A 26,926-nucleotide genomic window follows, 5' to 3' on the forward strand; every position below is an offset into this window, starting at 1 on the left:
GCCACATTAATAAGACATAGCCCAATTGCCTCAGAGCACTACATTGTGCTACTGCTGCTCCCTTTCAACTCCCAATCCGTATTTTCATGGCATGCATAGTGAGAAATACCCACATCCCTTTCAGAAATGCCCACTCCCCTGTCAGAAAAGTATACATATGCTTTCCTCAGCCTAATGGAGAGTTACCCACTTGTGATAAAATACATCACAGTCCCCTAACTAACAGTTAAAGGGCTATTCCCAGGATGCTGAGACAGTGAAGAATTCATGTAGAAAAAAAATCTTAATTTACTCACTAGGCATGCAAAATAGTGACTCAATGAACTGAAAAGACAGAGTACTTCTGATTCTATGTGTGATTGTTAAAGCTATTCCCTAAACAAATTCACTTTATTACTCCCTGTGGCCGAGACGTCACTGTTTTGTCACTTTTCCTTTCCTCATCTGTGAAAAACCAGGAGATAACTGGGTATCCATACATTGTGACATGCTTCTCAAAGGTAAAAAGAAATGAATAGAATGGAAGCTGCTAGAAAAATAAGCACACACTACATCTATTACATGCTTGATACCTGAAATTACACAGTTACAAGATTTATTTTGACTTACAAGGCAGTGTAAAATGTTAAACTATGTTCTAGTAAATAAGTAATTGATTGTATAGGGTTTTACTGTATTAAACTGGCCACTTTTCCAAGACAGGCAGTACTGAACTAGAAGCAGGGAGCTTCTGCCATAACTCATAAAAGATACTTTTTTGGAACAAACTATTTTTTATGAAAAGTAAATTAATTAGTTGATGACATAAATTTAATTCCTATTAGTGTCCTTCAATATATTTTTTGTTCCAGCAATGAAATAATGTAACTTATTTGAAATCTAAATGGAGCTATATATGTCTGTCAAAAGTAAAAAAAGGAACATTGCAATTAAACCAATCTGTTACTCACTGTATCTCACTGTAACACTAGCACACTTTAAAGTATGGTCAGGTGAACAGCTCAGACCATTAGCATTAATTAGCGTAGGCCACCTCTGTATTATGTTTGGTTTATATTAGGAGCTGTGATGCAGAAAGAGATTAAAACAGCTGTTGCCATTGGGTAAACTTCAAGCATTATTACTGTTGAAAGACACTTTATATGCTGATATTTCTGTTCTTCACTGCCCACTGAACTGTCACTACTGAAGTGATGTGGGACGTTGGTGCAGGAGACAAATAGCACGACTTGTTTTCTGTTCGTCTGCCTTCTGTCTCCTCTGTGTAGTTCCTGCTCCCCCAGAAAACGATCCCTCATAGCAGTAACACTGGCAGATGTCAGGAAGACGTACGTGTATTTGTTAACTCGGGCTCAGACCCAGAGAGCCGCCGCGCGGGGTCCCAGCAGGCCACCCCCCGCAGGCTGCGGAGCCCGGAGCGCGCAGGACGAAGCACTGACGAGGAGCCCGGAGGAGGGAGGCCTTCCTCGGGCGTGAGGGCGCTGACCGGCGCGGGCCCCGAGCGGGACACAGCAGCGCCGAGCGAAGGGCGGTCGATCGAGCCCGCTTCCCTCCGCCCGCGTGACTACCGGCCCTGCTCCACCGCCGCTCCCGCCTCGACCCGCTCTCCTCTCCCTGCCGCCGCTCGCCTCTCCTCACTGACCCGGCGGCGGCCCGACCCGGGCGGCCCGACCCCGGCGAGGCGAAAGCGGAGGGCTTGGCGGGGCCCGGCAGGGGGCGCCGCAGGCGGAGGCCGCGCATTGCCCTGCTCTGCGCTGCACGGCCCGCGCGGGGACGGGAGCGGGCGGCCCGCGGCACGGAACGGCGCGGCCATGGAGATCGGCACGGAGATCAGCCGCAAGATCCGGGTGAGAGAGAAGCGGCCGGGGCTCGACCCTGATCCCCGCTCGCGGGGTTGGGCCCCGCCGACGGCCGAGGGTCCGGGCTACCTCCGGCCTCCTCCGAGGGCCGGGCCGCCGCGGGCCCGGCACCGCCGGGTTCCCTTCTCTCGGGGGAAGGAGGCGGTGGGGCGAACAGGGAGCCGCGGTACGCCTTCGGCCCCGGCGTTCCCCGGGGAGGGATGCCGGCAGGGAAGTTAGCGTTGCTTTGGGAAGGGGGCCGGGCCCTGCGGCCCGGTGGGCAGCTGCCGCCTCTGCTTCTCTCGGAGCTGCAGGACGAGGCCTGGGGCACCGCGGGACTCGGGCCTGGAGCCAGGCGCTGCCCGGAGCGGAGCGGGCGGATTGGTGCCAGCCCGTGTCCCCAGCGGGAGAAGGTTGTCAGTTGCTTCCGCTCCGTAATGGCGTTGGAAGTCCCGGCAGGAATGAATGACCTTCTTAAACCATCCGGGACTTTTGTCTCTGCGCCTTGGGAGCGGAAGGTCTGTGCTTAAGAAGGGGCTGGGACCTGGGGGTTCTGGAAGTGCGGTTCTCGCTGTTGTGCTCGCAATCGTTCTGTAACAGCACTTAGGTGCGAAGAACAAGAAAAGCAATGTTTGTTAAACCAAAATGTTCCGATATTTAAGGAGGAAAGCGTCACTAAATGAGGCTCGCACTATTTTGCATTTTAAATCGCATTGTTCTGTCTCTTGAATGTTGTTTCATTATTTTCTAGGGTGCTATAAAAGGAAAGTTGCAGGAGCTGGGGGCTTATGTTGGTAAGTTTTACCACTTGTTTAGCGATCAACTCTTAAGTTTGTTGGTCAGTAGGAAACAAGCAGGTGGATAATGCCATTCTCTGGAACAATGTATTTACTTATTGTTAACTGTGTTGCCGTATGCAGAAACCTCAAGCATGAGTTGAGTTACCTCCAGGCTGAGTTACTGCTGGACTAAAATGAAAAATAAAAAGGCTTCCTTCAAAAAATGGGTAGCCTTAGTGTAAGGAGAGCAGTATGTAGACATGAATGAATGGAATAACAACAGTCTCCCCTTTCAGGGAGATACTGTGGCAAAGCATTTGAAAAAGAAACAAACAAACAATGATGTGTCTTTTTAAATATTTAAAGAAGGTTATTTGAAGCACAAGAAGAAAGGTCATATGAAGCAAAGTCCTTCCATATAACATCAGTTACCTGTGACCACCCTGAGACAAAGTCAGTCTTTCTTAGGGATCTTTTTGACAGCATTTTGAATTTCAGACATTTGTCAAAACTAGTAGAAAGAATATTACTGTGAGGCAGGGTGAGGTTGAAAGGCCATGTCAGAAATACATTTTGCATGTGCTACATAGTTTTCCATTTGTGCAACATAGTTTTCTTCTTATCAATGGAGATCTTATTAAGAGCTTCATTAAAATAATGTTGATGAAATACATGGAACAAGGATATGTTGGATGTGTGGAGACAGGTGTGGGTAATGCAGAATGACTTCATGACTTTTTCCCCCAGAATCCATGATAAAGTTGGTACTGCCCTTTAGAGTGTGTTTTCTGTTTTTGTTTTCTAGAGCACTAAAAGTTGACAGTTAAACACAGTGCTCTTTTGAAATTAGTCTTACAAATGCCTTGTAATTTGTGCTGTTCCTTTGACTAATGATGAAGGAATGAAATTGAGACCATAGTTCAGAGATCCTGTGGCTTGCAGGCTCCCAGTTTGATCTTGACTCATTTTTGTTCCAGTTTAAAATGGGACGTTGCATTTGCAGAATCAATTTATTTTGATTCTATGAGCTGACATTTTGAACTCAGCCACTTCCAGGGAACCGTGTTTAGGGTGTTTTTTCATTGTTAAGTCTTTGTGACCATCTCAAGTTGTCTTTTTTGTTAACTGATTTTGTTTTTCTTTCTGTAATCAACCAACAGAGTGTTTTGCTCTTATCCAGTCCTTTTTCTTTTATATTTACTCACTTAACAAATACTTTGATCTTCTCTTCATCTTACGCTCTTGTGAAATTTGCAGTCTTTTACTTCTCATTCGTGGCTGAAAGTTGTATTAAACCACAGTTGAAATGGAAGCCTTGTTAATTTGCTAACCTAAAAATCTGCCTACCAGAGGCCTTATAGAAAAACGTGGGGTTTACGATTTGTTATACTTTAAAACAACGTATTTCTCTTTTTATTAGACGAAGAGCTCCCTGATTATATTATGGTTATGGTGGCCAATAAGAAGAGTCAGGAGCAGATGACAGAAGACCTTTCGCTTTTCCTGGGAAACAATACAGTCAGGTTTACTGTATGGTATGTTTGTAAACTAATTGTCACTCTTCTTATCAGTAAATTCCTTCCTCTAAATGAAACTTGAGAATGTAAGCACTTACTTATCTTCTCATTATGTACATTAATCAAAGCTTTTTACTTTGCAGCCCTAATAGATAAATTATTTTTAGTTTGTCAGCAGTTAGTTGACTGCAGTGAATAAGTTTCAGAGGTAACTGGAAGGCTTAAGATCTTGTTTTGCTTGTAAAAGCAGTCAGATTTTTGAATTAAGTTTGAAATGCTCAGGTAAGTGAGCATTGTATCTTGACTTAAAAAGTAATTTGTGCAAAGCCCGCTCTGAGCATGGGAAGTTTGTATACTGCAGTTAATTCTTTAAAAGTAATCATTTTAAGAACAACTTCTTTTCTGCTAGTAGTGCTTCAGATAGCTGTTGCAAGTAGGAATTACAGGACAGATGAGTAGTGAATCTAATTCTGTGTACTGTCTTTGACAGGGCTTAGCACCAAATGTTTAGGCATTCCCACCTCTCAGGCTGTTTATTTATCGCCACTACCCAGCTGTACAAAACAAAAAGAGAACCCCACAATTGCTGTGAAGAGAACAAAAAAGCAACAGATGAACCTTTTTTTTTTCCTAAAGTCCTGACAACGGTGAATTAATTTGTTCTATGCTGTATGAGAGCTTTAGACATGACAGTACTTCTTAAGCATTTTCTTCTATGGTATTTGGCAGATACGGCGTCACTCCAGAGTTTTTTTGGGGCATATCAAAGTTGCATATTTTTTGAAGTAAAACTTATTTTCAGATCTCTAATCCAACATAGTTTTAAGGAAAACTACCTTGATATGTACAGATGAGAGATGTACTGCCTATTTCCTTCTTTTTCTGTTTATTTCCTTCGTAATTTTCATTCTGACTGGATACGTTCATTTCCAGTGCTTCTGTGCAATTAGTCAGAGTTCTGTTTAGTTAGGAACTTTAATGCAGTTAAATAGCAACAATAAATATTTTACAAGTTGAGTTGTTTTCAAACCATAAACATCAACAAAAAGTAAAAATTAGTACTGGTTATTACAATTCACTGTATTGATTATTTAAACCAATGGATTTCCAGTTGACAGCATTACTTGTAGGAGTATAATTTGAGTTTACTTTCAAAACTTTGAAAGTAATATTTGTCAAAAATGTAAGTATTTGTCAATTTGTCAAAAATATAAGGATGGGAAGTGCGATTAACCTTGAATCCTTTTTTTTTTCTTTAAGTTGTAGTATTTTTGTGCTTTGTTCCCTCTTATGACATGCCTAAGCAAAATTTTTGACCTTCACCCTGTTAGTAAGTCATGCAGTAGTTTTTTGACATTAATATGGGGAATCAATTGGAAAATTAGATAAACATGTTGATGAGTTTAATTTTCTCTGAATCTCGATACATGCTAGAAACACAGCAATAGGCAGCAGAAAACACTTGTTTGGCTTTGTAAGTGAAACAAACTGTATTGAAAACCAATAAAGACAAAGTAAATTTCAACAGGAGGAAATCAAGATTTGTCTTGTCTTTGTATTTAGAACTGTATATCAACTATATGTAGGTATTATGTCTCCTGCTGCTTTTCACGTTTCCTGTTTAAATTCCATGTTCAGTTGAGTGTCTGCACTTGTTAATAAATATAAATTCTATTTCAGAGTGCTTTATTAGATGATGAAGTAGGAATTGGTTAAAAGAGTGATAGAAAAGATGAAATGTATGCAGAAGAGTGCATGAGGACTTGTGGGGAAAGCAGTTACGTAGTACTGTAGTTAGCTTGCTGTGCTTGATTGTTTTTTGTGTTTGTTTTTTTTTCTTTTGAAAGCAGCTCAGAATTTTTACTTTTTACTTAAGCAGTGAGTGCCTGGCTCGATGAAATACTCACTGAGACCTCGCTGCCTTGTTTTTTCTCTATAGCCAGTATTTCTGGGTGATCTAGTGAAAGTTTCACTGCAGTTCTGTGGCAGAACTGGCCGCTCCTGCTGGTTGGCCAACCCTTGGTACTGTGAACCAGGTGTCATGTCACAGAGAGTTGAGGGTCACTGTGAAAACTGATCCGCCGTGGTCACACCAGCAGAACTCAGCTGACAAAATCTTTAATGGCATTCTAGTGAAAAGTCTTGCTTATATTTGCATGCATTTTTGTTTCTCCTGGTTTTCAATACCATTTTGCTCTTTGACTCCTTTCTCATGCTCAGTCTAAAATTATGGAGATGCCCCTGATCAGGTTGGGATTCTGTCTAGGTTATGTACTTAAATGTTTTATTTTATTGTAGTTTTTAATTTTAATTCTCTTTGTAATGCATGTTTGTTTTTAAAGAGCATTATTTCTTAGCCTTTTGATTTTCTGTGTTGCTTCAGCTTGGTGCCTTTTTCACAGGCAAGCAGCAAATTTGGTACCTCGCTGAAATGTTTTTGCTCACCAACATGTCTCGAAGAATATTGTCGGTAAACACAAAGCGTATTGGAAGAACCCGAGTTGTATTAAGTGCTGTGAATTGTGTATTTTTTAGGTTTGTATTTAGAATTATTTTTAACTTTGCTGTGTAACTAAAGTTTTGTATGTGAAATAAAATTGTTTGTACTTGAGGCTTCTAATTTAGGTTTTCGAAATCACTCCTTTTGAAGGCATTTAATTCACACTATCAATTGTAGTGGAACAGTAGAAAGTATTGGCTTCATTCAGTAAGCCAACAAAATGCCTACAGTGGATGATGTGGTGAATACCCTTCGTGTATGTATGAAGTTTGCTCACTGAAGGCAAGATACCTAAAGCCTCACGTTTTGAAGTTAGACATTGGCAGTTGGTGGAAAGCAAAGCCTTGTAGAAATAAGACCCTAATTCTAATGGAGGAAGGACACTGGATTTCTGAAAGATTATTTTTCTGAATTAAGGTTTTTCTATTTCTCCTTTTTCTCTTTTGCTTCTTCTTCTCTCCCCCTTCTCTTTCAGGCTCCATGGTGTTTTGGATAAGCTGCGATCTGTAACTACTGGTAAGTAAGAAAATGAATGTTGAGTGAAATTGAGTTTATCTTCTCAATGTAGTGTTGCATGTCTAGTTAGTTTCAAGTAATATTTTAGCTGACTGTTTTGTTAGTTTAAATTTCTATAGTTATTTTGGATCCTTTTAGAAAATGTGAGGGTGTGGGGTTTTTTTTTTTGTTTGTTTTTTGAGATAAGGAATTTATTCCCATGCCCAACATTTCTTAACAATATTTTTAGGTGAAAAATCTTTTAAGATCTATTTTCATATGAGTGATGTCTCATTTGCTACATTTGCCTAGATAGATTTATTGCAAAATCTATACTGCTCCTCTTTGATATAAAACTAAAGGTACTTGTCTTTGCAGAGCCATCTGGTACAAAATCTTCAGAACCTAATATCTTTGAGAGCAACCATTCTTCCAGCAAAAGTAGTTCATGTGTGAGTGATGAGAGGAGGCGTGAGGATACCTTGCCACCTCTTGCAGTCTCCAGCACTCGATCTGAGCGAACTGACTCAAGAGTTTCAACCAGTTCACAGGAACAAAGAAACACTGCTTCACGGTAAGGCTGCCAATGGCTTACTGACGTGGGTTAAGCCTGTCAGAGTTGTGTGACTGTGGTAGTTGTTCTGAAGAACACGGTTACTTGGAAAGATCAATGTAGTTTTGAAGAGGAAGGCATTTCAATAATTTGTTAAATAAAAAAAACATTAATTCAGGAATTGTATTAAATTTCTTTCAGCAATAGATGTGCTTAGATTACTTAACAAAAATGGTGATGGTTGTGGTGGGTTTGTATAAGAAGTGATACCTTCATGAGTCTTCCCATCTGGCTTTGTTTTATAAGCCAGAATTTTTGATTAATTTAATTGCACAGTTAATGTTTGACAGTTTCTTGTTTTATCAGGCAGTCTTGTGAAGATGGTTCTGCCTCCCGCTTAATGTCTACAGTCAAGCCTTTGAGGGAACTGTCACCTTCTGAAGCTGTAATTGACATTAAACCCGAACCAGATGATCTAATTGATGAGGACCTAAACTTTGTACAGGAGAATCCTTTGTCACGGAAGAAACCTATTGTAACTGTAACTTACGGTTCTTCTCGACCTACTGCTGAAATCTACCGACCGCCCGCTAGCAGGAGTGCAGATGGCAGCTTACAGGTGCACAGATTGCCACAGCAAGGCAACCTGCAGGGGAGCCGGCAGTTAGAAACACAGAGCTGCAGGTCTTTGGAAACAGTCCAGCTGTGCAATCCAGAAGCATTTGGCAGCTTAGCAGAGAGTTACAGACCCACCTCCAAACTCAGTGCCGATAAAGTAGGCAGTGAGGTTAGTATGATCATTGACCATGATTATTGGTATGTCTCTCACTTGCTAGGAGCCTGAATTTCTATGTATTCTTTCAGTGAAATCTTCACCTTGGAAAAATCAGTGGACTAATGTTACTGGTGTGAATGGGTTTGAGATTTTGTTCTTTGCTCCACTGTTAGGTAGGCATTGTGCAGTTCAACGTCATCACGTCACAGGATGCTGTACAGCTGAATTAATGAGCTCGTCCATCTTGAGCTGTTTTGAGCTGAACTAATGTGTTAGCATTGTGGTGAATGTGATTAATCAGAAATAATTATTTTTATCTGTAGATAAGAGCTTTGGGTTAGCATGGTGTTTTTAAGTGCTTTGCAAATCTACGCTTCTGCAAGTCTGTTTTTAGGATAAGATTTGTTCTACACCATACATGTGTTAGGTACACATTAGTCTCTAAGGCCCAGATACATTACTTATTTGGACCATTGTATTGCTGTTTAGAGCCATGGCATTTAAGCACTTCTTGTGATAGGTTTTGTACAAACACAAACCAAGAGATGGTTGCTACATTACTAGCTTGGGAAGTCAGACTAACCCAGGCAGGGTTAGTTTTAAGACTATCCATTAAGAGGTCTCTGTGAGTGGAAAGAAGATTGTTATGGCTGATGTTGTAACAAAGCAGACGTTTTACTTACATTGTATTCCATCTCATGTTTCCCATTGTGTATGTAGTTTTCTATCTTTGCTACAATTTAATTGATTTTTATAAATGGGCAGTGATTTTTGTTTGAAAATATGGAAAGCTTTGTAGAGATGTTTGCTGATGTGTTTGGTTTTTAAGGTGGGGAAGTGACAATTAAAATGCAGGGATTTGTATAAGGCTGCACATAAATTGTTGACAATTGAGTCACAGCTCTTCTTGGTTGCATGAGGATAAAATCTTGACACTTTTATTGGTATTTTATTAGTAATCTTCAGAAGAGTGCTATTTCAGTAGTGTTAATTACAAAGTGGGCCTTTGCTGTACTGTGCTGCATCTTTAGGCAAGTCCTCATGTTTTGGAAAATCTTTTCTTTAAAAAGTTATTTTATTCAGGAATTGGTTTGTGTTGTTTGTTTTGTTTTTAATTGCATATGCCTTATGTATTGGTGTAGTCCAGGTCCACTCCTTAGGAGATTTTTCCCTCCTTGGAGGACGTGTAGTCTGTTGAAAGTCATAGTGTACAAACCTGGCAGTGCCTCATTTGTGTTCTTGTGCCGTTCAGTGCTGAGTGGTGGTTCCTATAGGAAGTACTGATATGTATTGCTCCTCCAGTGCTTTTCCACAGGCTAGCATTTAAATGTCACTACCGTGTGCACTGTGTGGTGAGTGGCTGTCAGAAAAAGCATATGGTACTTCTGAGCTCCACCAAACTGCCTGCAGAGCTGCTAGCGTCCTTTGGAACATGCCAGATAGCTAGAACTTAATCTTTATAGTGATCTAGGAATTAGACTTACTGAATGGAAGAAAGTCATTCTCAGTTATTTCTCTTTTCTCTATAATAATTTTAATGGGTGCACCCTGAAAGGCATTGTGGATTGCTTTGAAAAACCCTCTTTTTCTCTGTAGCTGTCCAATAAATTGTCTTTTCTTTAGACTTCATTCTCCTTTTCTAAGTGTTGCTTACTGTCACATTTTTAATGAGGTACTTCAGTGTAAATGTATCTGATGTTCATGTACTCTATTGCTGACTGTCATTTGCTTCTGCAAATGGTGTCTTAGTCTTAGGTTCAGGCAATTTGAATGCAAGTTCCCCATCTTCTGGTTGTAAGTAGAATAGCAGTATTTCCTTTGCTTGCTTATTAATGTGTGCATTATGCTGAATGAATTGTTTTGGCTGTTCTGTTTGCTGCAGGAAGAAGGCACCAGGAAGAGAAGGTTGCCTATTGTAAGCTCAGTAGTCAAAGTGAAAAAGTTCTGTAACGATGGTGAAGAAGAGGAGGAGGAGGAGGACTATGGGCTACGGACTGGAAGCATCTCCAGCAGTGTGTCTGTACCTGCAAAGCCAGAAAGAAGGTACTTAAGAACACGGTGATTCTATGTAATTTCCAGAAAAAACTCAATGAACAAAAAAATTTGAAAATAGACATTGGTGGAAACTGTTTGCAGTTCTGAAAACTGACAGAAAAAAAATCAGTAGGCCATTTCTACATTTTGTACTCTCACACTGTTGTGATTGAGCTGCTTGTTTATTCCAGCCTTTTTTCCAGAGTTTTTTCAAACCAGTTGTCATTGATCAGATAAAGCTAATTCTCTTTTTGACACTGTGCCTGCTGCTGTCATTTCCATCTCTATTACTTTAGATCAGAAACTAATGGATACACTTTTAATGTGTAATTTGCCTCTTTATGTTGCTCTACGCTTTAAGATGATTTTGACTTTTCAGAAGATTTAAGACATTCCTCCCCACCCCATTCTGTTTGAGTGTCAGGTGTTAGTCAGTGTCCGTCAGCAGTTTGTGTCTGACTTCCAGCACTGAGAGGAAAAGCATTTAAACTATGGACCAGGTAGCTGTGCGGTGCTAGCTTGTATACAGTCTGCTTTAAGCTGAGCTTAGCTTCAGCACCACAGCACCATCAGCAATGCCTGATTTAAACTTTAATGTTCAAAGAGAAAAGGAAGGCATTTTTTTTACAACTAATATAGTTTTAACAAAATCAGTCTTCATCTGGATCTTACTGCCTGAGGCAGCTGCATAATTAGTACCAATGCACACAGCGTAACAGGAATGTGGGGGGGCAGAGGTGGGTGGACAGGAGTGACAGAATTTGTGCATTTCAGAAGCAGCATGGTTTTGCAGCAACTGAAGACAAGAGGTAAAATGGACTTTGCTTTTGTGAGCACTTCATGGATCCCCATTCATTCCGAGAGTAGTTTAACAGGTTGAAAACATAAACAAAGTGAGTTTTTAGGTGATGATTTCTATCTGTATTATGTGTAACTTGTTAACGTGTTAAAATACCTGTGTTTAGCATGGATGTGGTTCCTGTTGCAATCCATCTACAATTAATTGGTTTTTTCACCTCATGTAGACCTTCGCTGCCACCTTCAAAACAGGCCAATAAGAATTTAATACTGAAAGCAATCTCCGAAGCACAGGAATCAGTTACAAAAACAACAAATTATTCTGCAGGTAAGTAGCATTGTTTTATGCTTATGCTGAGCTATAGTAATTCCAAGCCCTGTTCTATGTATCCAGTCTGAACATAGCACTTAGAGATAAAACAGTGTTGAATGGTGGATGTCGGTGACACCTAAGGGATTTTCCATGTCCTGTGTACATTACAGTAACAATCTTCAGTGATGAATTATGAGTGTACACAGGGGGGAAGAAAGAGGTATTTAAAATATATTAGTCAACACAGTAAGCCTGTAAAGTATCTAGAGGCAAAACCGTAGAATTAGAAGAGACCTTAAAAAAGCCATCTGTTTCCAACCCCTCTGCGACAGGCAGACTAGCCACCTGCCAGATCAAGCTGCCCAGGGTGCCACCCAACCTATATCTGAAGAAATTTCTGCTTAACATCTAGTCTGAATCTCCTGTCTTTTCACTTGAAACCTTTCCCACTCATCCCATCACTATCAGCGCATGTAAAATGCCAGTCTCCCTGGTGTTTATAGGCTCCCCTCAAGTACTGGAAGGCTGTAATGAGTGCTCCCTGGAATCTTCTCTTCTACAAAATGAAAGTACCAGAAGTTTTTTCAAGTGTTAACAGTTGCCAAGGAGAAAGTACTCGCTATTAGGCGTATTGTTGGAGCTAATTGTTTGCTCTTGTGTCTCTTTCCTGTGCTCTGTTCTTTCCTTTGAGAGGAGAAGAAAGCCAAACAGCAAAAAAAAAATCAATATATACTGGATGTAGGTAATCAAGACACAGAATTACAAGGAACATACTGTTTGGTATATGAGCTTATATTCTCTATAAGCAGAACTTTAGTTCTGTGGTTTTAGGTACTGAGATGCTCTTGGTACAGCAGCTGAGCAGTTGCCTGTGTGTTGGCATTCAGTTTTCCTAGCTAGGAAGGACTTTGACTGATGAAGGGCAAATCTAGCTGTTGCCTGTGTGCTGTCATTTCATTGGATGTGCTTCAGCTTGAAGCATTGCATGTTGGCAGTGAAGGAGCATTCACTAAGCTGCCTGAACCATTACTTTTATGCCATCTGGAGTAAGACTGAGGGCTATCCAAAATTTCTTGCCTGCTCTCTTGCAGAACCTGTGAACTAACAGTAAGAATCAGGTATCTTCCTTCTACGTTAACGTATTTACAGAATGGTCTTTGGGAACCTGTTTCTTGCCTTCTAGTAGTTACTAGTATTTTCAATGTTGTGTGGGTGCTGGTAACTTGATCTAAGGGCATGAGATGTGTTTGACTCCTTCATTCAGTTTTTTCTTACAAGTAGATGTTCTGTGATAGAGCTCATGGAGTGTTCTGTGCACATCCATGAGTGCACTTTCTCACTGAGAATCATACAGGTAGCTAAAGATCCTTTTCATCTGAACAGATGGTTGAGGTTTGTGTGTGTAATCTATTAGAGCTATTTTAGCTTCATATGTAAAAGTAGTGCTTGGATTAGATTAAGTGATTTACCATTGTTTCTGCATTTAAAGTTCCACAGAAACAGACTGTTCCAGTTGCACCAAGAACTCGAATCAGCCCAGAAGATTCTCACTTAGATGTAATCCATCTGCAAAGCAGACTCCCTGCTCTGTGTTCCCAGCTTCAAGTAGAAGAGCCAAAGGAGCAGACAGTTGAAGGAATTCAAGGTCATCTGTTAATATTCTTTAATAATTTATTCCAGAGAATGTCATTTTACAGCAGGTTGAGCAAAGAAAAAGAGGTGTTTAATTTTTAAGTCATCTTCAAGAGTTGCATGTGGAAATGACCTGAAAACCAAGAAGCTTTTTGAAGCATTGCTGTAGAATATAACCATACACAGATAACCTCAGATGAGTTAATCTGCAAACAAAGGACGATACAGCATTCTGGTCTATCATAGAAGAATGATTTTGCATAAACAAATACAATAAGTGAATTTATCCATGTATATTTGGGTGAATTCTTTGCATTTTTTTCCTTGACATCTTGTAGGAGTAGTGCTATTGTAAAGCTTATATGAGAGTTAAGATAACATATGGTTGGAACGATTTTGAAGCATGCGTAGTATTAGAGATTCTTTCCAATGTGTTTTAATCACACAAAGAATTTTAAAGTTTTACTTCATTGTGTTGGTGTTGGATATCAGAGTAGTTGTAACTATGAATAGTAAGCTTTACTTTTGCTTCTGTTAGGAAACTCTTCAAGGGAAAATGGTACAGTGTCTGATGGTAATCAGGCTGCTTTTTCAGCATGAAAGAATATATGTGTTACAAGGAACTACTGAAGTAACATGGTAGAAAAATGCTCATTTGAGAAATGAGTTTACTCTTACTAACTCAGATTGCTGGAACAGGCTGCCCAAGGGGGTTGTGGAGTCTCCTTCTCTGGAGATGTTCAAGACCTGCCTGGACAACTACTTGTGTGACCTGCTGTAGGGTACCTGCTTTGGCAGGGGGGTTGGACTCGATGATCTCTGGAGGTCCCTTCCAACCCCTACAATTCTGTGATTCTGCTGAGCAAAATTTGGTTTCAGGTCTTTGTTACATCAGTTCTTTGTCATTGGTAAGGATTGGAAACAAAAGGATTCCAACAAAATAGTTGGAATTGTGTCTGTAAAATACGGAAGAACAACATTTCTCAGTTTCTGAATTGATGTGCAGAAAATATTCGTGAAGTTACGGCACTTTTTCAACTGAGATGGAAATGACATCTTAAGAAACAGAAAGCAAAATAGTTTTTCTCAAGCTGTCAGTCAAATATAGAATGTTGCTATTTGTTTCACCTTTTTTTACAAAGAACCCAGTCTGTTGCAGGGAACTGCTGTCATGGGTGTGTGTGTGTTCTCTGAATAGTCATCACCTCCAGACAGCTATGCTGTCTGTCTGGAGCAAACTTGTTTCTGAAACAATGAAGAAGGTGGTTCGTAATGAGAACAGACGTCACTGTTCAAGTTGTGGGGGAGTTATGATCTATGAGAGCATGCTTCAGTTCTACTTCATTTTTAAAGCTTCATGCATTAGTCTGTAGCAGCATTGTGACACAGAGTAAATTACGCTCCTGATTCTTGGTGGTTTTTTTTGTTTCTTTGCTTTAGGAGCAGAACAAAAGGAGCTCTCTTCTCGGCTGCAGGTGGATCCCGTCGTTGAGGATACCTTGCAAATAACTCAAGGTTAAGTCTCATGATCTTTTATTCGTAAGCAAGAAAGTAAAAATGTTTTCTGTAAGCTACTAGTAAGAATTTAGAACAAAAGAAATGCAGTTCATTGGCCATGTAAATGGACTTTTGTTAGTTATGATGTAAGTTACAGTGCAATTACATGATTATTTTTGTGATTTATTTTTTTTAATGTAATTTTTCTCCCAAATCAGATTACTACGATGGAGAATCGATGGTCCACACTGATACGAGGTCATTCATCTTGAAGAAGCCCAAACTGTCTGAGGAAATAGCACCACAGAATCAGCAACTGGGAAAGAGGGCCACAGAGGCAATGCGAGTGCTCTCGGGACGTCTGATACAGACACGGTAGAAAGTTATTTCTCATAAAGTCAGAATGTTTGTGAATTAAAAGGAATCGTTCAGCCGTTCTGTTGGTTTGCACGTCCAGCCAAGATCTGTGTAATCGTGAAAAATGAACTCGTGTTGAATGTTGCCTTGGGCAGAAGGCAGAACCTGTTTCACTTTCTTTTGTGTTTTTTATGAAATGCCTTTTAATGCAATAAAAGTAAGAGCAGCCTTGCTTGAGCTGTCAGTATTGGAAGGAAAACAGCACATTCCGCATGAAACTCAGTACCACAACAGTCACACAGTGTGTGGAACAAGAGATTTAAGTCACCCTGTGAGTTTGGCCAGGAGTTTAAATTTCTCATCAGTTGCAAATGATTCGTTGTGAGTGGTGGTGTTTTTTTATTTATCCAAAGGAATGAGCAGCATACAGTAATTTTTCTATTTCATTAAAGGACTCAGTATTCCTGCTGGCAAATAGTTTTATCTGTATGTGTCTGCATCTCACCTGGTAAGCAAAAACTGCTCATAGTTACATGATGTACTTCATCGCTATGGGCTGCTGTGCTCTCTCATTGTGTTTGGGAAACTCAGGTTTCATTTCTATGATTGGCATTAAGAGCACATGGTGATTAAGACCAAAACCAACAGTGAACGAGCAAACCACAAAGGAAAATCTTTCAGAGTAGTTGACACAAGTCACAGTTGACAGCTGTGATGTCAGGAGAAAGGCAGTAAACTGAACTGTTTCTGACTACTTAAACTTAAGAGTTCTGCCTAGTCATGCTGTCAGCACTGTTTTTTGGGTTTTTTTTAGAGGCATTCTGCACTGTAGTTGCTTTTAGCCCAGTTTCATAGAGAAACAAAGTTTATACCATCACTTTGTGTCAAAGACAAGAGCTCCATAGTGAGTTACCAAACATTTACAGTCACGATGGTGTAGGTAATTAGTCAGATGGAATGGATGGGACATTGAAAGAGTGGAGAAAACACGCATGCATCTCCTGGTTTTATACTTTGTTATCCCCTTTAAGTACTGTCATAAACAAAATTCCCTTAAACGATAATCACTTTCCTGTGTCTGTGTTTGTTAGAGGCTTTCAGATCTGTATGTTTAGCTGAATGCAGCAAACTTGAGTGTACCTAGCAGTTCTGTGCTGGATGCTGCTGTAATCTGTATTACTTACTGGTGTGCAAGGGACTCCTGAAGGCAAACACTTATAAGTAATTGAAGTTAATTATTGTTAGTCTTAAAAGAAAGTTTGATGCTGTGTTACTCTATGGCTTGTGATACTACTGGTACAAAGGCACATTTTTTACTTGGGAGACTTGAGTAAGAATCTATTTCTACTACATTTCTTTGTTTTATAGAGATCAGATTGCACAGCCAGAGAAACCTGCTAGCCCCAAGTTCATCGTGACACTGGATGGTGTGCCCAGTCCCCCGGGATACCTTTCAGATCAAGAAGAGGAAGATATGTACATAACTGAAGGATTAAAGCCAATTACCCAAAATATATGTGCAGGCAAAGGATTGAAAGGCCTTCGAGCACAGCAGATGCAGATTGTGACCCGGCAGCTAGACAGTTCTGATGGTAATTACCCTTGCCAACAGGATCTAACACTAATGTGGTGGTTTGATTGCATGTAGAACTTCTGGATGTTATCATTCTCAACAAATCAAAGCAATGGTATTTATCTTTCCCATGAGAACATCCTTGAGGCAAATGAAAGGTGGTAGTTCAGTGGGTTCATATATTTAGAGGCTTTTATCTTGATAAAGGAGAGCAATACCACTCTTAAGGAATTCTCTGTACAGCTCAGTAGTGGTGATTGTTTTGTGTTTTTTGTTTTTTTTTCTCATTTGAAAATGTAGTTTGTCTTCATCACCAGAAATCTGCACTTCTGGTTAATTAGACAGATTTTGTGATGAATGCTTTCCCATGTCTCCAACAAATGCATCAGTTGGTATTAACCTTAATGTTTCTGTCTAAATTTTTCGTACCAAAATGTGCATTGAATATGAGGTGTTGGTTGAGTTCAGTTGCTGGAATATATTTTGAATAATGTGGGATCTGTGTACTGAAACCTAAGCTTAAATTGTTTCTGTTTTGAATTTGATAAAAAATAGAAAGGCTGCTGTTTTGTCGTTGATCTGGTGAGTGCTTAAAGTCATGCTTGAATTTAGATTTCTTATGAAAACGGAGACTTTTATTTTCTACAGTAGCAGTGCATCCAACTTTTCAGAACTAAATAAAGGATAATATTTGATACTGTGTGAAGAACACTGAAGATTCACGGATCCAGTAGTAAATGTGTGAACAGTTACAGGAAAACTGTGGGGGAGTTCTGGTCTTAATCCTGTAGGTGTTTTCTGTGAACCTTTCTGTCCCACTGGCTTCAGTGTTACTGTTCATTTTATGCAGTCTTAAAGAAGTACACAATGTTAAGATAACCATGAGACTACTGTGTCCAGTTCTGGGCTCCCCAGTTGAAAAAAGACAGGGGTTTCCTAGAAGGAGTTCAACAGACAGCAACAAATATCATTACAGGCCTTGAGCATCTCCTGTATGAAGGAAGGCTGAGTAACCTGTGTCTGCTGTTCAGCCTGGGGAAAAGACTGAGGGGGGATCTGATAAATGCTTACTAATATCTACTGGAAGGTGGGCCACAAATGGATGAGGCCAGGCTCTTCTTGGTGGTGTGTAGCAATAGGGCAAGGAGTTATGAACATAGGAAGTTCCATACTAATGTGGAAGGGCTTCTATATGGTAAGGGTGAATGGAGCACTGGAACATCTCTGGATCTCTTCTCTGCAGATATTCAGGACCCATCTGGAGCTGTGTGACCTATTGTAGGGTATTGCTTTAGCAGGAGGTTTGGACCCTATGAACTCTTGAGGTCCCTTCCAACCCCTGCAGTTCTGTCATTCATTGGTACCCTTTTACTGGTACAGTGAAAGACATATTAGAGTAACACCCTTACAAATGTGTGCTTTTACCAGCATTGCCTCATTCATGATCCTGTCTAAAGCTTTGTTGCACAGGAAGTGTTTCAGGTATAGGTGTGTATCTGTTAGGGATTCTTAATTTGTAATTGAAGTTAGTCTGAAGTGCCATACTAATAAATCCTATTTGTAAAAACACACACTTTTTTGCTGTTGATAATTTCTTTTTAGTAGGGGCTTGTCATCAGTTGAGCTAAGGTGGGTGGGCACATGAAAAATAGAAAATATTCTGAATTTCAATTATGCTATACTATGTAAGTCAAAATGTGTATGGAACCAAAAAGTTATCAGATCTATTTGTTTGTTTGTTTCTTTTCCTTCCTAGTGGAAATGGAACAGTTGAATGTGCTACAGAAACAGGAGAAGGTGCTCGAGCGCTGCAAGTACTGGCCTGCTTGCAAAAATGGAGATGAATGTATGTACCATCACCCCACACAACCTTGCAAGTGAGTAGTACAAAGCTCATCCACTTGAAATCTTACCATTATTTTTACTTCGGCGCTCCAAATTTCCCTTCTGTGATGGTAATTTTCCCAACGCAGCATAAATCTATTGTGGTACTGATGTAACTAGGCAGTGGGTTATCACAATGCTTTTCAGTATGTTAAGGTACCATTATATGGTGCTGCTGTAATTTTTGATTTTGAAAGCAAACTTGTGAATGTGTACTGAGCATTTTACTTCTCTTTCACAAGCAGCAGCAATCTAGAGGAAGATTTCTGTTTTGAGATAAATGCTGGGTGGCTTCCTTTACTCAGTTATTAGAATTTTCCTTTTTAAATCCCACATACCTAAATTCAGAATAGCATTTCCTCTACATAAGCCATATCATTTTGGAAACTCTGTGCCCTCTCCCCACACAAACATCTGAATTCATGCTGCCTTTGCTGCTCGGCACTGCACGCTAAGGATGATGCTTTAGCCTGCAACGAGCAGCTTGTGATGAAACTGCACTGAGTGTGGAATAGTTCTGTTGTTTACTGTGAATGAAAAGAGTACACAGGGGAAATGGATGCAGATGAGTTGGCATGGCTTGTACACTCTGTCTGCATGCCTGGCTTTGGAAGTAACTAACATACACGTGCAGACCCTGCTGCAGTTCTGGGCAGCAGAACTGTGTGATAGTCTGGCTTTCATGTGCAACAGCTGCTTGAGGATTTTGCTCCAATCAGAGCTTACATCTTAATTTCTTTTTACTCAGAGTTTTTCCCAACTGCAAGTTTGCTGATAAATGCTTGTTCATCCATCCAAACTGTAAATATGATGCAAAATGCACTAAACCAGACTGCCCTTACACTCATGCCAGTCGACGAAACCCACTTCCATCTCCGAAACCAGGTGAGCTCCTTTTGTTTTCTGAGCCTTAAATGAAGGGAAGGTAGTATAGAAGGAGCAGAAAATGTAATTGATGAAAACATATATATATTTCTGTGTGATGTGACTTAATTTTCTTTGATGTGTTAATGTTAGATAATAATAATCCAGAATTATGACAAAAACCTGTGTTTGCTATTAAAAAAATATATATATATCCCAGAATGCTGTTACTCATGAGTCTGTATAAAATCTCACCCTCTATGCAAGGCCAGAGTGGTGCCTTGCACAAGTAGTTCCTTCTGCTGGAGGAGTTAGCCAGCATTGCAGTTCTCAAATTTGTTCTCAATTAATTCACGTTACAGAGCTTATGATGCAAATTGAAAACAGAAGGGGTGAAATATGTGAGCTTTTTTTGTAGGAATTTGCTTTTTGTAGTGAAAAGATGACTTTCAGGGAATGAGGTTACCCTATGAAAGCAACTGCTGTGCTTGAAGCATCGTTGGTATTCCTAAGCCCTTGAGCAGTGCCAAGGGCTGCACCACTGAAGTTGTGATTTTTTGGAAGTGTCTTAGTCCTCAGTCATAGTAGGATGCAGTTTTGTTACTTCACCAGCAGACATAACACAATGTGCTTATCTCCTTATCATTTCCAGCAGCTCCAGTGTATTCCTGGAGGGTGCACTGCCTGTGCATTTCATTTCTCTTGACTTGCACTCTAGCAGGCTTTCTGCTGTCTAAATGCAGCACATGAAGTTTTCTGCCTACCAGGATCACTGCTAAATGTGTTGAAGTGTTACCATGGCACTTCTGCTGTAAAATAGTGGAGAACTGAGGCTAGTGATTACCTGATAGTCTTGTTGTACCACAGGCTGAGATCCACTTAGCACACTGTGATGGGTTTCCTCTATTTCTTGCAGAACTGTGGTGTATTATAAAATGTAATTTCTTGTGAAAGGATTGATGTATCTTTGTGGAATTACATTTTAAAAAGCAATTTGTTCTGATTGATGTCATCTTCCTGTTCTTTTTTATTAGCACCACTGCCCGCACAGTCTGTATCCTCCAGCAGCCCGCTGTGCAAGTTTTTTCCTGCTTGTAAGAAAATGGAATGTCCATTCTACCACCCAAAAGTAAGAACTATCTCCTGTGTCTTTGCTTCTTTTCTACAAAATACTTGAAATACATTGCTTTGAGTCAGGAAATGTCACTAACATTTCCTACTTTTTGCTTTCACTTTTCACATTTTAATATTAGCTCAGAAACAACATACAATGACTTCACAAAAAATCTGGAAGTAATATATTTCAGACTCCTGAGTTTTCCTTTGGGCATGCTGCAGTGTGCAAAAACTTCAGCAACTGACAAGTTACCAGAGTACATCAATGCAACTTAAGGTTTTATATGCGATGCAATGCAAACAGAAGGTTTTATAACCAAAGTGCTTTTATACTTGAAAACTGTGCCCATACGTAGTTTCACTCCAGGAAGCTTAGTGCTTTTTCAATCTCAAATGGTGCTGAAATGGCTTGAAGTGAATGGATTTCCACCTGTCAGTTTAGTGGTGGTCTTGGAGCATTTAACTCACAGTTAATATTTACAAGCAGGGATGCCTTTCTGCTCTGGGTTGAACTGATAGCACTCATCTCTGAGACCATCAGTTGAATGATCTGAAACATCGTACAGCGATACAAATTTCCATGTAACTCTCAAGGTTAGCTTGTTTGGGAATTAAAAAGCCACCATTAAGTAGCTTGTTCTAACGTGCTTTCATTTTTAGCATTGTAGGTTTAACACCCAGTGTACAAGGCCAGACTGCACATTCTACCACCCAGCTATTGCTGTCCCTCCACGCCATGCCTTGAAATGGACTCGAACTCAAACCAGGTGATTTTATTTTTTTTTTTCCTCGATAATTGTACTGAAGTCACAAATGTAATTTTACTGATATGAGTGTAGTGTCTGTGATCAACAACCAAGATTATTTGAAGAAAGATAGCTGTTAGAGGTGTCTTTCTTGAAGAGAACTCCGTACTGGCTGGTCTCAGTACCATAAACGTTTACTGATGTGATGGAACACTACAATGCAAGTGCCCTTCAGTTAGGATGTGGAAGAGCTGCTGAAATCCTGGCCTAGATGTGTTGGATTTTTAGTGTTATTCAACTAGAAGTTGGTAAACACAACATCAGTTGTTCTTAACCACTCTTTTATGTTTCTTACCAAGCTCTCTTTTCCACAGAATGTTCAGATTCTTCTTTAGAGTGTTTGTGAGCTGGGCAGTTCTCTGCTCAGGCCAGGAGACTCTGTGGCAGAGCAGCTTCAGCTGTCCCAAAGCTCCAGTCATTGGTCCATCTTAAAGATACTCACATTGCCTGAGCGTTTTACTTCATTTAATCTCATTTAAAAAATAAACAAAAACTCTTGATTGCTACAAAGGTAGGAAATCATCTTTTCAAAAGGGTAGGAGTTACATGGCTTGTTTCTCTCTTTCCCCTCAGTGAATGACGGTGATACAAATGGGGACTGAACTCTGCCTCCTTTGGACAGTAGTGGAAAGGACAGCTAACCCCTGGGCACGGGATGTTAGAAGAATTCATGCATTTTGAACTTTTAATATACATTGTTTTCATAAAACAAAGTTGATTGCATACTTGAAATGTCTCTAATTTTCCAAGTTTGTAAGCTTGAGCAATTTTACATTTTTTTTTTACACGGTAAGAAGATGTCTGTGTAATAAAAGTTTACTTTAAATTCCATTAAAAACTTTCAAAGCACATTTTGTGTTCTGTTTGAATAATGTTTCTTGCTCAAGATTAGGTGTGGCAAAGAAATGTATCGTTATTAGGAAGTTTATTCCTGTATTAAGATTATGCCAGAAGTACTTTTTTCCCTTCAGCAGGTGTTGGTATGACGCGCAGTGTTGTCCTAGCAAAAAGTGCCTCAACCCTTTATCTCTTCACTGGGAAGAAAAAGCTGCTGGTTTGTTGGATCTTTTTGCCATGTAATAGTTATCAGACCCTGGCTGCTTTCTCAAAGAGTGGCACAGGGGGGCACAAAAGCACTTCATAGGAACGATTAAGCAGAAATGTGATGTTGTGCTCTATTCAAAAACCTTACGAAATTAAACACCACTTCTCTTGAAAGAAAATGGTTTCAGATATCATCCTTTATAAGTGGAAGTGAGAACGTATCTCTGAGTCTGATTGTGAAGAATCTCTTTATCTTGCAGCACACCCAAATCCTGGACTCGCTGTAATAAATTCCTTTGGAAAACTTCCAGTGAAGCTTCCCAGTAATATCTTAATGGGTACCACAATGATGGAACGTGGGGAGCAGGAACATGAATGCACTTTTTTATTAAATGTTTTGTATCTGTTGGGGAACTACATTTTCACAAAAATATACAAAAGATTTCTTTTTACAAATATTTACATTTGATCAGAAAACAACATTAGCTACATATTTTAAAATGAAATTTGACAAATACAGTCTTGAATTCTGAACCGTGATGCTCCAGGAAATTATTTTTAAGTTTTTTAAATGTGAATTAAAGTACTCAAGGTTCATAATCAAATTTAAAAAAATCTTAATGCAAAAATCTGATGTTTAATTTATATATATTTTATATATATATATATAATATATATGCTTTACTTTAAATAAACATACAACATTGTTACAGGAAATAGATGTTCATGGTGGAAACCAACATAGAGTACACTGAAACCCATGATCCTTATGACAGTAATACATGACCATACCTTTGGACTAGATCAAAATACTTTTTTTTTTGGTTAAAGCAAAAGGGATTATTGGACACACTCCATAATGAAACACAACAAATCTAAACAGACAACTGGATTTTAAGCTTAAAGAACTACAGTAAAATATTCTCCTAAGGTGACCTGGTGGGAGGAGAATAGCAAAGGACGGGCTCTAGGCTTTGTAACAATGCTGCAATGTTGGTCTTTTTTCCCAGGTAAATGACTTCTTCAAATTATGGGGCTTATTTATTTATTTTTCCAATACCTTCATTAACTGCCCCTTTCAGAACAAGCTGCCACCGTGAAGTTCTTTTTCCTTTTCAGAGCAAGCAAACTATCACTCTGTTGCTGAATTTCAGCAGCTCAGATGTCTTAGTGCCTACTGTACAAGGTTCAGAGTAAGGCAAGGTGCAGATTCTTTTCTGCTTGCTTAAAAAAAAAAAGAAAAGAGTGACTAAACCCCGCTTAAAGCTAAAAGTGCGTATATATAACTTTTAAAGGGAACGAGTCTAATGCAGTTACCTAGATTGTTACATTATTTTAAATAATCGCTGTGGTCGTGAATGTATGCTTATGGTAAATTTCACATTAAAAATGCATCAGCTTTCCTCACAAATTAACAATGCAGCTTTTCCATTATTTTGTATATTTATGCCGTCTACTCACAACTGAACTAAAAAGCATAAACTAAGCTCATAATTACCAAATACTGTTTGTTTGTTTTTTGTTTTTTACAAGAGAATATCTACTTTGATTCTGAAAGCACAACACAAAGCTGAGTAGCAGCAAGTAAAGGAAAAACAGAGCAGAGCTATGGAAGGTACTACCCCTATTACCCAACAGCACCAACATTTCACTAAAGTACAGAAAACCATTTTTTTTCCATGCAATTTGTGCCAGCATTCATGCTTGGTGGAAGTTAGATTAGTAGTGCCTGTGGGAGAATAATGGCAAAAGATAACAAATGAATTTTTGGATATTATGTGAAGAACTTTCATTTCCTCCTGGCTTATAATCCTACAGAGGCCTGAAAATAATTGTAGCCCTACTAAATCTGCTTTTCAGAACCAATCAGTGCAATACTCACTTCAATAATTGACATCTTTATCATCATCATTCATCTCCTGCTCAGATCAACTGAGAACAGCTGACGATGGCACTATGTGAAAGCTGTCTGAAAGCTGCAGTTACAAGAAACACCTGGGATAACAACATCTGTCCCCTGGGGAAGAAGAATTCATGTTATGAAAGACTAGTGCAGCATGAACAGTGCTACTCCCATAGTTTAACTTGTCAGTTCTGTTGGGACCGCTTCAAAGTTCAAACGGTGTGACACAATTCTAAGAATGCAGGAAAGTCAGAGAAGTCCTCAAGTCCCAGGCAAATTGTGAAAGCTGCAGTCAGTGCCATTCAGCTCCTGGCATTGCTTGAGCAGAAAGAGTAGCAAACTGTGGTGGGAGTCAAACACATCTTTAAAACATGGGATCAAAACCAGCCAAAATTATATATATTTTCTGCTTTCTTTTCAAATAAGTTCCTACATGACATCTGTGCCCAAACCAAAGGAGAAGTGCAAGTAAGTAAAAGACAAAATTGCTCTGCAGGACTTGAGGTTATTCCACAGCAAGCAATTGAAACAAAAAATTCTGGATTTTGGCTTTTGAAAGAGAAATCAAGACACACTGCTTCTCATGAGCCAAACTCAGCTGTCCTCTAGCAGGTTCAGAATAGTTCAGACACTTGTGCAGAGATCTGATGTTTCTTACCAAGGGTTGTTACACATGAAAGTCAAGCTTTGTCTCCTCAGTAGAACCAGTACTGAGTTTGGATTTTTAAGGTAAAGCTTACCTTGAGATTGCTTTTCCTTATTTTGTAATCACCAATTTGTTCCTACTGATACGATTTACAGGCCTACATTACATTCCTCTCCTCTGATTTATCATACCTGCATTTGGAGGCTGAAGACAGAACCACTGCAGGACCATTCAGCCCACGTGTGCCTCAGATTGCTCCATGCACACCCAGGGCGCCTGACAGAGACTGGCTGTGAAGTTTTCCAATATATAATGTTTCTTTGGTTTAAAATGTTTTGCTTAAAGAAAGCATTTAAGGAAACTAAAATGTGGAAAAAAAGCAGAAGAGGCCTGTTAAGACAAATCTATTCTTGGTTTACTTGGGAAAGATAAGGAGCATTTTAAAATACAATATTAAACTCTTTTACCTGAGCTCTCAAAATCACAAAGCATTTTTCCACCAACACTGCTTGCTACCAATGTGCATATGCTGCAACAGTGGTAACTAGCATTGGCTGCAGCACCCCTGTGCTAAATGGTTGTCCCACAGGCACAGGAGTTGAAAAGCAACAAATAAGAATCTGCGTCTCCCCAAAAACAGCAAACAAAGTTGCCAGCAGCCTTTCCCTGAGCACTATTTACTTAACACTACAGTTCTCTAGTCCTCCAACCCTATAAGCCATCCCTGAAGACCTGCCATCTGAAATAAGACATTTGTTCTTTGTGTAGAGCTGCTTCCCCTCCACCAGTGCCAGTCCTTTGGCCTTGCCTTTGACTATTTCCTTTGTTTCCCCCTGTTTCCTTTGCTTCCCACTTTCTCCTTTTCTCTGGGTTTATATTACTGGCTTTCAATTTTCCACCATTTTCCGTAGTTCAAAAAGTATATGAAATGATGATAGTTGCCTATTGCCACCATGCTCAGACAGATCTTAATTATTTTTTTTCCACACTGTGAGGGAAAAAGAACACCTGTGCCTTTTCTTTCTTCCCCCTCCTTTTTCTTAAAGAGATTTAGTTAGATTAGTTGGCTTAACTGAGTTAACAAAAACCATGTCAGAGTTATGACTGTTACGCTGCAAGTAAACTGAGAAGGGGATGGTAACTTGTTCTAGCATCAAATAGACTGGGAAAAAACAAACCCACACACTAATTACTACTAACTAATGAATGATTTTGGCAAGGTAATCAATTGTGGCTCTTATGCATGTTATACACCTAACACTTTTTTTTTTTTTTCCCCTCCTGAAACGAGATCTGCAGATTTTAAGTCTGAAGCCAAAGTTAGCTGAAGGTCAGAAGTGAAAGAACCAAAGAAATGGTTTTGGTCTGACCGTGCCACAGTGCTCGGTATAAAGAATGCATAGTAGGCTTTGGCAAGCTCACTTATCTATCTATACATACATGAGCAAAGATTGAATGGTGCCATAAACTTTAGGAAAACAGAGCAGACTGCAAGAAGCGTAAGAAAACTGACAGAACAAGGATGTGCAAATGCAATGCAGCAAGTGATACTAAAATCACAGATGTGACAATTCATTCTGACTTCCCTTTCTGTAGAGCCTACAGGATGATTCACTTTGCCCAAAACACTGACAAAACAACATTTGTCTATGCTAACATTTGTTTATACTAACAGAATAAAAGGAATCTTTAAAGATTAAGGCTTGTCCCATCTGTGACACTGATAATGAAATAGGGAAATACATCATCTTGCCTGTGTAAGAACTGCATTTGAAAACAAGATCCTTAGGCTGCCCCACTGTTACACCACACAGTGCAAAGTGCAATATATTAAGACTCCCAAGTAAAGATTCAGAGTGAAATCCATCTGCTAAAGGAGACTTGAGCTCTCTTGGGTGCAATCTAGAAAGCAGGTGAGGTGCAGCACAGACAGGTGCTCAGGGCTTGTTGAAAGAAGGGTTCGTTTGCCTTGGCAAACTTGGAAGCCAGAGAAGAGACAAGG

General features: G+C 39.7%; 1 protein-coding gene across 3 annotated transcripts; it reads left to right on the plus strand.

Annotated features, from left to right (window-relative positions):
- Nucleotides 1-1,319: 1,319 nt before the first annotated feature.
- Nucleotides 1,320-26,199, plus strand: ZC3H14 (zinc finger CCCH-type containing 14). 3 transcript variants are annotated; one of them, XM_048949828.1, is made up of 17 exons: nt 1,320-1,847; nt 2,590-2,632; nt 4,038-4,152; nt 7,110-7,150; nt 7,508-7,703; nt 8,049-8,469; nt 10,340-10,500; nt 11,517-11,617; nt 13,092-13,247; nt 14,675-14,749; nt 14,950-15,106; nt 16,457-16,680; nt 18,418-18,538; nt 19,294-19,430; nt 20,444-20,538; nt 21,186-21,292; nt 21,905-26,199. In XM_048949828.1, the coding sequence occupies exons 1-17, from the start codon at nt 1,812-1,814 to the stop codon at nt 21,909-21,911; spliced, it is 2,193 nt and encodes a 730-aa protein (XP_048805785.1). In that variant the 5' UTR covers nt 1,320-1,811; the 3' UTR covers nt 21,912-26,199. The 3 variants fall into 3 exon arrangements, with proteins under 3 accessions (XP_048805785.1, XP_048805787.1, XP_048805786.1); XM_048949830.1 differs by lacking the exon at nt 1,320-1,847 and adding an exon at nt 1,899-2,445; XM_048949829.1 differs by lacking the exons at nt 1,320-1,847; nt 2,590-2,632 and adding an exon at nt 6,537-6,669 and having other exon boundaries at nt 4,040-4,152.
- Nucleotides 26,200-26,926: the final 727 nt, after the last annotated feature.

Source organism: Lagopus muta, chromosome 6 (assembly GCF_023343835.1).
Source record: "Lagopus muta isolate bLagMut1 chromosome 6, bLagMut1 primary, whole genome shotgun sequence".
Taxonomy (NCBI): Eukaryota; Metazoa; Chordata; class Aves; order Galliformes; family Phasianidae; genus Lagopus; species Lagopus muta.